Source organism: Phocoena phocoena, chromosome 14 (assembly GCF_963924675.1).
Source record: "Phocoena phocoena chromosome 14, mPhoPho1.1, whole genome shotgun sequence".
Lineage (NCBI taxonomy): Eukaryota > Metazoa > Chordata > Mammalia > Artiodactyla > Phocoenidae > Phocoena > Phocoena phocoena.
The window spans coordinates 39,011,703-39,025,721 of NC_089232.1; the positions used below are offsets into that span (position 1 = coordinate 39,011,703).

The 14,019-nt window shown below is 37.8% G+C and overlaps 1 protein-coding gene across 1 annotated transcript in view; it reads left to right on the top strand.

Moving 5' to 3' along the window:
• The window catches only part of USP34 (ubiquitin specific peptidase 34), a 184,399-nt gene extending 171,329 nt beyond the window's left edge, over positions 1 to 13,070 (top strand). Inside the window, 6 exon segments of the mRNA XM_065891660.1 lie at positions 100 to 223; positions 8,409 to 8,488; positions 10,834 to 10,974; positions 11,078 to 11,221; positions 12,121 to 12,280; positions 12,463 to 13,070. Of these exon segments, the coding sequence (XP_065747732.1) occupies positions 100 to 223; positions 8,409 to 8,488; positions 10,834 to 10,974; positions 11,078 to 11,221; positions 12,121 to 12,280; positions 12,463 to 13,070 (1,257 nt within the window).
• Positions 13,071 to 14,019: the final 949 nt, after the last annotated feature.

Below are 14,019 nucleotides of genomic sequence, written 5' to 3' on the forward strand. Positions count from 1 at the left end.
AATCAGCTTTTTAGTTAAACTTATTACGTTTGCACAAAATATGCTCTTTAATTTATTATACAATTTAAGTGCAACCATTTTATCATCTTTAACCTTCAGGGCAAAGATGACGTTTATGATCGTATGCTGCTAGACTACTTCTTTTCTTATCATCAATTCATCCATCTATTATGCCGAGTTGCAATCAACTGTGAAAAATTTACTGAAACATTAGTTAAGCTGAGTAAGTATAAAAGATGAGCAGTAAATTCCACTGAATTATTTTAAGCCCGTAGCCATTCAGGAAGGGGAGGAAAAAAATGAGCCAATCCTTTTTTTTCTTTTTTAAAGTGAATGTTTAAAAATATTAATTATTCTCGGGAACATTTTTATGTTTATTAAGAAAACACCAACTTACTGGTTTCCATTGAATAGTTCTTCCCAGAGTTTCAGCTGGCTTATAAAGGAGTGTGGAGTAGGGCTGATCACTTTTGTACATAGAAGCCCAAGTTCTCCTCCATCTACCCAGCAGAATTTAAAAACAAAAACCAAAAACTGCTCTGCTTAGGGAGGCAGGCTTAGAGATGGACTTCCCCAGCCCTGATCTGAGGGTAAGATGAGATCAGTAGTGCCAGCTGGCAACACCGGGAGCAAGCCGAGTGGACTTGCCAGGGTGAAGCAGAGGTGCATATATGAGTAAATTAGGAGGTAAGTCTCATAAAATAGAGGGGTGAGTGAGAAGGGAAACTTGAAAAGGAAGATATGAGAAATAGAAAAAATAATCAGTGAATTATGAAGGGGGGGAAACCTTGAATTATTTTTATGTAATATTGTCTCTCTGAGGATGTGCCTGAGAGCTCTTAGAGGACTGCTCCCTGTGGGTGACTTTTTCCAGCTGATAAGTCTTTAGAAGATAAGTAGCCCTCCAGGTGTCCCTTATCTCAGGACCTCCAGAGTTCTCAGGTTCTGTGTGCCCTGTGAATCTGTTGTCTTTAGGGATGGCCCAGGAACCTCTCCAGTGTACTGTAGGTTTGTTTCAGAGCGTGGGAAGTGAAATACTCGTGGAACCACCACCCAGGTCAAGAAATAACAATATTACCGTATCCTAGAAGTTCCCCCTTGTGCTCCTTCTCAATCACAACCCCTTCCTTCCTGTGGAAAAGGTTTTGGTCCACTATGGATAGGGCGAAAGATGTGAACATACCTTAGGTTTTGTTATCCAAGAAGAATGAAGTGGTAACAACTGTCAGGGATAATTCCTCTTCAGGAAAACCATCTTATTGGTAAGTGTTTAGAGTGTCTTCAGATTTGAAAGGGTGTTCCTTCCACCGGTTTTCATTAGCTAGTTTTATATATATGTGGCTGAAGATTGGGGGGTGGGCGGGTGAGGATATATTCAGATCGGCCATTTCATGATTATATAATTGGGTTGTGGCACTTGGTAAAAAGCTAAAACCTAGCAGTGGCGATGATCAAGTGTGGGGAAATATCCAGGAGATCTAGTAACACAGCCTTGCTCCCAGATAAGAAGGAAGACTTATAAACATGCTGACCTTAAGAAAAGCTCTTAGTAATCGTGTTCATATGATTTATACCAAAAGTTACGTGAGGAGCTATTTTATCTACTTGAACAGCTCTGACCAAATAATGAATGTTCTACCCTGTGTGGGACTGTCTTCCTCATCAACACAAATACCTAGTTTTGGGGAAATTAAACATGGGGAGGAGAAGGAGGAGGGAAAGAAAGGAAACACAGTTAGCCATCCATATTAGCTGAATCAACTTCCATAATATTTTATGCTCTCATCACTTATACTCAGGAAGCACAGTTGTGCTGGCTCGTGTTGTTTGGTTCTCTACATAAGCACTATTCTTTAGAACTTTCTACCAGGATGGAAATATTCTCCAGCTACATCACCATCCACAGTGTGATAGCCACTGGCCATATGTGAGTGTTGAGAGCTTGAAATGTGATTAAGGAGGTGAATTTTTTATTTTAACCAGATTAATTTTAAATAGCCAGATGTGGCTGGTGGCTACTGTATTGCATAGGACAGCTCTAGATATAAACCAAAACCTTAAAAAATTGAGCAGGAAAAAAATTTTTTCATGGTTATATCTTAGTTAATGTAGAAAATTGGACATTGTTTTAGATATGAAGTAAAACAGAGACCTAAAAGCAGTGCTTATGCTTCTTACAAATGGAAGAATTATGTCCCAGTGTTTGAAAGTAACTCTCTCTTCTAGCTGAAATGACTGTTTACAAGGAGAGGCCACTAGGAAAGAGCTTGAGAAAGCAAAGCCCACATTAACGACTGTGATGGGAAGCAGAGAGTTGATAGGGAGTTTTAATTTGTATATAGTTTCTTCAAGAAATTATATTTGGCAACAAGAGAGGGAAGGGTAAGCTTAAACTGGTTATGTCCTTAATCATTTGAGTCTTAAGGCTAGGTGGTCCAAGGGCCAGAATATCATGACTGTAGGTAGAAGTGTCTCAAGACCTGTATTAGATCGCAAGTCATTCCAGATTTGATGAAAAGTCTTTATGGTAATTCTTACATGGGTAACTGAGTAGATTTTAAGATTTGTTAGGGGGATAAAAAGGAATTACACAATAATTGTAGATTAGAATTACAGGGGATAGAGTTGCAGGTCCTAAATAGTAAACAAAGGGAGCGTTGAAGTGCTCTTGAAGTGAGGACAGTCAGGCATAGGGTTAGGGGAGACAGAGAAAAAGTGGGAAGAGAATTCCGGGAATGTGAACAAAGCTGCTGACTGCCATGTGAAATACTAGTGTGTCTTGAGACCGCAGTATTTTGATATTTAAAAAGAGCCAATTTTTAGCCAGAAAAATTTTGCAAAAGAAGAATAGTGCCAGATTACTGGCACTATTGATTTCCAGAATACTTACTAAAGATAAGAGTAATTTTTAAAAAAATTTTTTGGTATTTAATACATAGTTCACAATTCAAAGCAATATCAAAAAGGTGTATACATCACTGTTTCACTCACAGACATGCCCACCATCAATTTTATTCATTTTTTTGCATAAAAACAGCAAGTATTGGTTTATTTTCTCCCTTTCTTATGTAAATATCCTCCATATTCTCGGAGGACCAACTGTGGATTGAAATTTACACTACAGTCATTGTATTACCATTTTATATAAGGATATTCAGCATCCGGGGCTCCTGGAACCAATCCTCCATGAATACCCAGGGAATGACTGTAAATCTAATGATTAAAACCACATGATGCAGATATGGAAGCACATAAGTAGAACAGTGGAAAAACAGCCCCAGAACAAACATAAGGATACACAAGGATTTGATAGATAACAAAGGTGACAGACATATCAGAGTAGTGGAAAATGGGTAATATTGAGACAATTGGCTAGCTGTCTGGGAAAGGAAAGGCAAGAGTAATATCTTCTTTGCTTCTTAGACCAAAATACATCCTAGGAGGATTAAATATTTAATTGTGAAAAATAAAATCCTAGAAATATTAAAGAAAAAACATAGGATCATATGGATACCACCTTGAGATTTGAAGGACTGTGTTAAGCAGGACACGAAACCCAGAAACAATAAAATAAATTGAAATTTTTGACTGCATAAAAATTGGAAGTACTACATGTTGAAAATGCCATAAATTGAATTAAAATACAAACAGCTAATGGGGAAAATATTTGCATTCTTAACAGATAAATGGCTAGTAGTGCCAATGGCCAATGTACAGAGAGTTTTTAGGATTCAGCAAGATGGTAAAGAACATAAAAAAAGCAAAGGACATGAAGAAGGCAGTACACATGTGCACACACGCGCGCACACACACACAATAAATGTTTGGTAACCATATGAGAAGTTGCCAATCCTTACTAATAAAGAAAGCAAACAACAATTATTTCTCTTTTTTTTCCCCCCCAACTATGAGATGAAGTTTAGATGATATGCATACTTACACAGTTTGGGGAAAGAGGAGATCTTATAATGGGGTCAATTTGGAGAGGCAGTTTAGATGGTTTGTGCCCTTTGCCCCAGCAGTACCAGATCTAGGAAACCACCCTAAATCTACTCATAAAAGTGTACAATAACATACATAGGATGTTTATTTTCAATTGGTTTGTATTGGGTAAAACTGGAAACAACTGAAATGTCTATCAATAGAAGCCTAATTAAGTAAAACATAGTTCATTTGTATTATATAGTCTTTAAAATAAAAAGATAGGAATTGACCTTGTTTCACATGAAAAAAGCAAATTGGAAAACATATAGAATATAACCACATTCTTATAAACAAGGGGGAAGAAATCAGTACATGTAAAAAAAAAATGGAGGATTATAATCTTAACTGTATAAGGATAAAATTATGGAATGCTTTTATTTTCTAGGTTAAATATCTAGAAGATTTAAATTATTTGTAATGTTCATGCATTGGTTTTATATTTGAGGAAAAAAATTTTTTTCAAAACATAGAAAATTGGTACTGCAAACCCTAATCGTACCAAATTTTTTAGGTACCATAGTTCACATGCAGATTAACAAGATGTGCAAGTAAAATTAAAATAAATAACAAATCCCTAGATTTCATCATTTAATTTTCATTTTTAGGGACAAAACAAGAATATCACCTTTACTATTTGATATTAGTTTTTCTTTTGTTTTTTGGGTTTTTTTTATTTTTTGACATTAGTTTTTGAAAGTTTTCTTAATGCATTAGTAAGTGAAAGATTTTTTGCAAGTAACATGATGTACCTAGAAAATCCATAATCTTCAAAATCTCTATAATTAAAAAATTAACATAGTTGATAGAAGTAAACAGATTAAAAATTCATATTATAAAAAGCACAGCTCTTGTTCATGTTTCAGCTTTTTGTGATATCAAGGTGGTACTGATTGGAGAAACAGCTGGTTAGCTGTTTCCCAAAAGGCTTCTTAGGATGAATATACTTCAAACAAGTGCCAATCATTCAGTACACATAGGAAACCAGCTTTTACCCATCCACCAAGGGCAAATCCATTTATCCTAGGTTATATATGGTAATTACATTTAATAGACATACATATAATTTAGGGGTTGGTTACCAGTTTGTTAATTTACAAAGAAGAATTGGCACAGGGATCTGAATGTTACGTGGTAGGGCCAGCAGATTTTTTTCCAGTAACCTACATGGGAAGCTGAATAAACAATAATAGGTTGCTCAGTGGGTATGAAGTCAGAAATAGGGGAATTAGAAGAATCAGATGTGATATTCTAAGGCCGAAGCTCTCACTTCCCATGGATAATGCTTGGATGGGATAAATACTCCTATAGAAAGCTGGACAAAGAATCATAACACAATTCAGATAGGAGAAACCCTAACTAGTAAATATACATATAAAATATTTCATCCTCACAGCAATCATCTGAATTACCATTTTACCTACAAAAACAGTTTTTAAAAGATTTTTCTTTTAAAAATACACTCAGCCGCTTCTGCAGTATAAGGTGCTTCTGTTGAGGAAGCAATATGTTTGGAACAGCTTTTCATTATTGCTTATTAGTTCCTCTATGGGTGGGAACAGGGTGGGGTAAGGACCCTATTGTTAAGGATGCCTGAAGTCACAGGATGAAGAAGGATAAGTGATATAGGAGCCAGGATGTTTTAGGCCTGCCCATCCTGTTTACTGAGGTAAGGCGTGGAATTGTGCCTGCGAATGCTGGTGATTGCATCTCCCTGTGCTTTGCACCCAGTAAGTGACACCCCAGAAGGTATTGGAGGAGTGTGTAGAATAGAATGGCATTGGCCTCTACCTTAAGTCAACAGAGCCAACATACTCCTTATCCTCAGTGCTTTGTGAAAATGCTGGAAAGAAACTGAAACTTCTACTCTGAAGGGATGGCCTTCCTTCTAAAGGAGGTGCAGGTCAGATAGGGAATAGGTAGGACTGTGAAAGAGGTGTCTTTAGCTCACCATGGGTGGCACAGTGTTTTCCGGAGTGTAGTGTACAGGATGGCCCAGGGAAAATAATTTTCATGTTAATAAATGTGAATAGATCTTACTTATTACAAAAATAAATAACTTGTACACCAAATGCATGATTTTCCTGGATGTTATATTGCCGAAGACAAGGCTAATGTAGTATTAGCCTCTCTGAGTCAATCTAAAGAACAGTATCAAGTAAACAGTACAGGTGATGGACAGATATGAAAACAGTCATGAAAATGATACATGAAATGACTAAAGTTTGGGGAAACACTGATTATTGAAAAGATTATGGGCTTTAGAATCAGATAAATCTGGGGTAGATACAACTGTATCACTCACTAGCTTCTGGGATGAAACAGCAGATTATGTGATCTCTCTGAGCCTAATTTCCTCATCCAGAAACGCGGGCTAAATGAGGAAAACATAATGCCTTCCAAATTTGATGAGAAAATTAAATGTGATTATCTGACGTACCTAGCACAATAGATGTTAGTATGTTTATTTTGTTCTTCACTTGTAAAATATATTTGAATCAGAGTATTACCTGAAAACAGTCTGAGATCATAGAAGGCCTCCGTGTTTTGTTTGTTTGTTGTGGTAGTGCTAGCTTTTTAGTAGTTGTGGAAAATAGGAATAAAGACTGTTTTACTTTGAGGATAATGTCGGGGGTGGTGGTGGATAAAGTCTAGAGGATCTTAAATTGTAGTATGAAGCCTGCTTTCACATGGGAGGGTTTATGTCAGAGCAGCCCCTAGTTCAGGGGTTGGCAGACTATTTTTGCAGTGGGCCGTGGGCCATATGGCCAACCCCTGCTCTACTTTTATGGGTAATTATGCAGAGACATGGGAACATAGGAACTTTCTTCCCTGTAGCCAGCAGTGTTGATGACATGCGCTTGTTTGCTTATGTGTATTGTGATCTTATGATGGGTAAATGCCTCCAATCCAAACCAGATTAGGGTATTACTTTCCTTGGGTCTTTACAAAGGAATTAATCTTGACAGGAAAATAAAGAAAAATAGGCTTTCCCGCAAAAGAGAGTCTAGGTATCCTTCGATGACAAAATTGGTGACTGATCTGATTTCCCTAAGATTTTCCCAAACCCATGGTCTAATATAGAGGCAAACGATAGCCTGCATGCTGCCTGTTTCTGTACAACCAATGAGCTACCTGCAAGTTAAGAAGAGTTTTTATAATTTTAAATGTTTTTTTTTAAAAACTACATTCTATTTTGTGATATACATGAAAATTACATGAGATTCAACTTTCAGTCTTCTTAAAGAATGTTTTATTGAAAGACAGCCACACCCATTCATTTGGTGTTGTCTGTGGAGTAATTGCAACAGACTTAAACAGCCAGCAAAGTCTAAAATACAGGTACCTGCCAAGTTTGAAAAGTTTGCTTTATGCCACTGCACTTTTATGACATACCTACATTACTACCTCTTTTTGCTAACCAAATGAAATCCAAAGAGGATTTTTGCTTTAATGGAAAAAGGTAATTGCTTTTTCACTTTATGCTGTTTCAGCTTATGAAAGCTGATTACTCCTAATCGGGGGAAACCTGTAATGACTATTTGGCCATTTACCAAAAAGGTTTGCCAACTTCAGGTGTTACTCCTAATTTTTTTCTTAACTGGAAGAGGATAACTTGTATTTTATTTCTCCTCCATGATTATACTTTCCCTGGGGGGTGGGAGTGTTGGAGGATGGAAAATTTACTTACAACTGACTGTGGCATTACAACTTCTGTGCTTTGAGAGAGCTAGAAGGGCAGAGGGTAGGGGAACAAATTTCTTAAGGACATACTTGATATCTGTAATAGTCAAGAAGAGGAAAGGTTGAAACCTTAGACGTTCCAAATAGGATGCTGACATATAACAGCTAAGTATGATCCACCCAAAAGATCCTGGGGACAAGGCTAGAAGCTGTTAGAGCAGAATTTACCTAAATCTACTATAAAGGTAATTCGCTTTATCTTTGGAGAAATGAGATAAAAGAGGAAAGAATGATATGTTTTCTAATTCTTCACATCCTCTGTTTGAACGTGCACCCTGCCCCTCCACTGTAGTCTAGGTATTCCATGTAATATGATCTAAATATGCAGAGTGGTACCTTAATCCAAGAAAACTTTGGAGCCACTTGCAGTAACTTTTATTACATTGTCCCAGATAAAGTTCTAATTCTCAAAAAGCAGAATTGGTTTAAGTTGTTTGCAGGTCCTTCTGGGAATGAGGTATGGGATATATATAAATAAAGTCAAAGTGTACTGCACTCTAAAATATTTCACTGGTTAAAACATTGAGATGAATTCTTCCCCTTTAAGTATTTTATGTATTTCTAAAACGTAGAAAATATGCAGTTATGACTGGAAATAGCTATATTATTATACCTACAGAGTTTAATATCTCAGTAGTGTAATTTATAATTATAACCTATTCTGATTTCTTTTCAAATATTAGGTGTCCTAGTTGCCTATGAAGGCTTGCCACTTCATCTTGCACTGTTCCCCAAACTTTGGACTGAGCTATGCCAGACTCAGGTAAAGAAAATGAGTTTTAGATGACCTGGTCTTTCATCTCATCCGACCACATGGTCGGTGATTTTAGGAACACTGGGTTGAAAACTGGCCGGAAATTGGGGATGTTTTCGAATCTTGGTAGGTAAAATACTATTAATGGAAATAACTGTTAAGCATTTGGCATCGAGTTGCCCTTTGAAGTTTTTTATATCTGTAATATTTGTATCACAAAGGGTATTTCAGACAAGCTGTTTATAGTAAAGTTTCTCGTTTAAAGGCCAATATAAACAGTTGTGGTGAAAGTCTGAAACAGGGAGAGATATTAGGGCAAGAAGGCATATAAGCCACTTCTTGCGCTCCTTCACCTCCCCCATCTATTTCTTCTCCCCTCCACCATTCCAAAAGCTCTAGCAGAAACCATTTCAGCATTCTGTCCTTTACCTCTCGCTTACCTGTTACCTCAGAGCAGTTTTTTAAGTCTGATGCACTTATTTTCTTATCAGCAATCTCACTGAGAACAGAAAACACTGTAACCGTAACCTTCCTACCTTAAGTCCAAGAGCCAACCCCTTAAAGTGGGCACCTAAATAATGCTTGTTAAATTGTGGAGGGAGAATGGTGGGGAGAGGGGAAGAAATCAGATTGATCCTAAGGTTTGGCTCATTCCTTGGATCAGGCATAAGGAATCCCCACTCTCTTCAGGCCCTGAAAAAAACTGTTGATCTCTTGCCTGAGTGCATCTCCCCATTCCCAGAAGATGAGTTGATTAATTCCTTTGGCATAAACCTTTACACACATTTAGCATCTGGAATACTTTTGAGTCTGGTCCAGTCTCCTGCCCAGGCAGTTGTGCTCTGGATATTCTCCTAATGGATGTGAGTCACATGATACTGTAGTTGCTTCTCTGCCTCCTTGTCCCAAACCATGAACTCCTCTGCGTCATCTCTATTCCTATAGAAATTTCATTTTGTTTTCTATACTAGGAATCTTTGATAGGCTAGTATACTTAAAATGGTTTAGTACTTAGTAAACATTCAGAAAACAACTTGCTGGTTGACTTTTGAGCTGAGTGGTTTATTCAGTAATTTGCAACAAATCTCTTGCTCCCCCCCGCCCCCACCCCTTGGCCACTTGCTGCTCTCTCTTCATTCTTCTTGATTTAGGGAGCTGCTTTTTTTGGTTTCTGTACTGTGCCACTGCCTCTTGCTTCCCTGTTGCTTTATCTGCTTCTGCACTGTACTACTCTCTTGACTTTTTCCCACAGAATTCATCACCCCCAGAACTTCCCTTAAAGTCACACCATCTGAGGCTTCAGTGCCCCTACCAGCCCTATAGAAGCGTCTGTGCTGTGCAAGAAATATAGGCAGCAGGCAGAGACTACGACCAGTAGAATAAGGCAGGTTTTCCTGACACCAAGGATCTGAAGACCTGGGTGCTGGTCCTACTTGACTCCTAATTTCTTGGGTGACCTTGAGCAGTTTACTTACCACAGTGCTTACTCTAATAAAATATATAAGTATGTAGATGTACATATTATCTAAACTTTGTCCTATTTTTTTTAAACAGTCCATTTTTCTTCCATATAAATGATCTATTATTAAAACACACATAAATAATCTAGGGAATATATTTACTCAAAGACATACTACTTGTGTTTAAGAGCCATGACCATTTGAAAACAGGAAAACCAAATTTTAGTACAATTTCCATATTTTGGGACCCACTAATTCTGTTTGAGATTATTAGGAAAAGAGGTGTGCTGTTTACCTTTGTGATATTTATGGGGCGGAAGGGTATTTACCAAATTACTATTGTTAATGAGATTATATAGTGAAAGTTTTAACTCATTTTAGGGAGTAAATCTAATTCTTAAAATTTGTCTTTTCTCTATGGGTCATTTGGTTATCTATTAATTTTCCTCAAAAACATCATCCTATTTGTTAGTCTTATTTGTCCAGTCCTTATTAACTCTTAATGCTAGATAATAAAGCTGCATTTCTTATAAAAACATATTTGTTGTTTTGCCATTCAGACTTTTTACAGGTCTCTTCTGTGTCACCCATTTAAGTCCAAGTTAGTAATATTTTAATTTATTGGGAGGACAGTTGCCGTGACTGAAAATTTAGTAGAATGAAGTAAAAGTGGCTTTTCTGGGAATTCCCTGGTGATCCATTGTTAGGACTCTGTACTTGCTGAGGGCCCGGGTCGGGGAACTAAAGATCCCGCAAGCTGCAGCCAAAAAAAAAAAAAAAGTGGCTTTTCCAGTAGGATGTTAAATGACTTCGGACGTATATCACGAGCAGTGTATTTAAGATTTGCAGTTATTTCAGTGCTCAACCAATCAGTGCTTCTTTTCCCCACTTCAGTCGGCTATGTCAAAAAACTGCATCAAGCTTTTGTGTGAAGATCCCGTTTTTGCAGAATATATAAAATGTATCCTAATGGATGAAAGAACTTTCCTGAACAACAACATTGTCTACACATTCATGACACACTTTCTTCTAAAGGTATGTCACAAGTTGGAAACTCAGCGTGTTACTTCCAGTTAGTTAGTGATTGTGCTTTCATTGTGTTGGTCTTTTGGAGATTTTTCTTAATCATCTTTTTCAGGTTCAAGGTCAGGTGTTTTCTGAAGCAAACTGTGCCAATTTGATCAGCACCCTTATTACAAACTTGATAAATCAGTATCAGAACCTGCAGTCTGATTTCACCAACAGAGTTGAAATTTCCAAAGCAAGTGCTGCTTTAAATGGGGTAAGAACTATGCAAGGGAAGTCATGTGCTTCAGAACTTTCCTTAAATCAACTGTAAATTTGGCCTTTGTATGATTTTACTATATACATAACTTTATTATTCAAACTCTGGAAGTCACATATGATGAAAAAACTAACCAAATAAAAATGTGCTCACTCTGCCTTTTCTGTATGTAGCACACACTTTCTGTTACCTTAGAAGACATGAGCTAATATCATTAAATGCTAAGGGCAATGACCACTACTTTCTCACATTTTTTGAAATGTTAACTGTGATGTTTGTTAGTGCCTGCGACTCATAAGTAACTGAAAGTCAGATTAGTAATCTGCATATAAAGCCAGTTAAAACTAGGGAATCGGTTGCCTTCTATAGACTCCCACGAAAGCCATGTCACGGAATAATGAAACACCCTGGAAACGTGCTTGCACACGTCCAGCAGCAGCCTCCCAAGTAACGAAATGCTTAGATGCCAGAACGGATTACAGAGCTAAGTGAGGAAGACCTTATGACATCCACCAGAAACCAAGTAAAACTGACTCCTAGATTAATGAGGCCTAAATTTAAATTGCTCATGGATCATTCAGGGTTTGCTTTTTAAATTCCTGTGTAATCCCCCCCCCCCCCCCCCGGCCTTTTCCATTTTCAGAAAACACTATTTGGGTCTTCAGTCAGACTTAATTAGTGGTGTGGTGCATGAAATAATGGTATTAGTGACCTAGAACCAATGAAATATAAATAGTAGTATCATAACACTGGCTTTCTAGTTTTAACATTCTTCTAACAATACCAGAGGAACCAGGATGGATTCCTGGAAAAGTAAACATGTATGTGCATTTAAACTGTTAACGGTTGTAATGCTGGCTTTGGAATTTGAAGTGTTCCTATCTGGATTTCTGTAGGACTTGCGGGCACTTGCTTTGCTCCTGTCGGTACACACTCCCAAACAATTAAACCCAGCTCTAATTCCTACTCTGCAAGAGCTTTTAAGCAAATGCAGGACTTGTCTGCAGCAGAGAAACTCACTCCAAGAGCAAGAAGCCAAAGAAAGAAAAACTAAAGGTTAGCTTTATGGACTAATAAAATATTGACTTTAGGGTGGGAGAAGGGAAGAATACTGACTTTACAATAGCTGTGTAAGCCTCCTGAATATAAATGCTAAAAACCAGAATTCCCACAACCACCCCCAGCATGCTCTTAAATGACTCCTTTCAGAGAATTTGTTTTGATGTTCCTTTTCACAGATGATGAAGGGGCAACTCCTGTTAAAAGAAGGCGCGTTAGCAGTGACGAGGAGCACACTGTAGACAGCTGCATCGGTGACGTGAAAACAGACACCAGGGAGGTCCTGACCCCAACTAGCACTTCAGACAATGAGACAAGAGACTCCTCAATTATCGACCCAGGAACTGAGCAAGATCTTCCTTCCCCTGAAAATAGTTCTGTTAAAGAATACCGAATGGAAGTTCCATCTTCGTTTTCAGAAGACACGTCAAATATCAGGTCACAGCATGCAGAAGAACAGTCCACCAACGTTAGATTTGAAGACTGTAAAGAATTCAAAGACCTCCACTGTTCCAAGGATTCTAACCTTGCTGAGGAAGAGTCCGAGTTCCCTTCGACTTCTCTCTCTGCAGTTCTGTCTGACTTAGCTGACTTGAGAAGCTGTGACGGTCAAGCTTTGCCCTCCCAGGACCCTGAGGCTGCTTTATCACTCAGTTGTGGCCATTCCAGAGGACTCTTTAGTCACATGCAGCAGCACGACATTTTAGATACCCTGTGTAGGACCATTGAATCTACAATCCATGTGGTCACGAGGATATCTGGCAAAGGAAACCAAGCTGCTTCTTGACATTAGATGTAGCATGTCTACTTTTAAGGTCACCCCTCACCCCCAATGTATAAGTTTTTGCTTATTTCTGTTTTTGTGCTTCAGTTCGTCCAGTGCTCTCTGCTTGAATGGCAAGATAGATTTATAGGCTTAATTCTTGGTCAGGCAGAACTTCAGATGAAACAATTTGCATCTTCAGTATACTTTCTAAAGGGCAATCAGATAATGAATATGTTTTATGTAATTAAGAGTTCACTGTAGTGGCTTTCATTTAATATGGCTGTCTGGGAGGAACAGGGTTCCCCGGCCCTGTACAATGTAATTTAAACTTAACAGCATTTTTACTGTGTATAATATGGTGTCCTCTGTGCCAGTTTTGTACCTTATAAGAGAGGCAGATTGCCTCTGATCGCTGTGGTTCTTATTATCAAAATTAAGTTTACTTGTATACGGAACAACCACAAGAAATTTGATTCTGTAAAGAATCCTCTTTAGCTGTGGCCTGGCAGTATATAAATGGTGCTTTATTTAACAGAATACCTGTGGAGGAAATAAAGCACACTTGATGTAAAAATAATTGTTTTATTTTTATTGACATGACTGATTGCTATTCTGTGCACTTAATTAAACTGATTGTGATGACTTTTTATTTGTTTACATACCTTGCTTCAAGTCTTCTCAGATGAAAGTAATGAGAAAACTGGGGGAACATACTTACATCCATTATATTCTATTTCATTAGAAGCATAGTGGCAGTCCAAAAAGTACCTTTTTCCTTAGACTTTTCAATCCTCACCACCCTGAAGTGCGTAACTGCTGCAGGGAGAAGCATAACAATACAGCCAACTCGCCCTCACTTCAGCATGCTTCTGAATGCAACATGCCACTGTTTCACTACCTAAGAGCTACACACCTTAAAAACCCTTAAGTAAAATAAAGGAATGGTATTAACATGCCATTTATTTTTTGT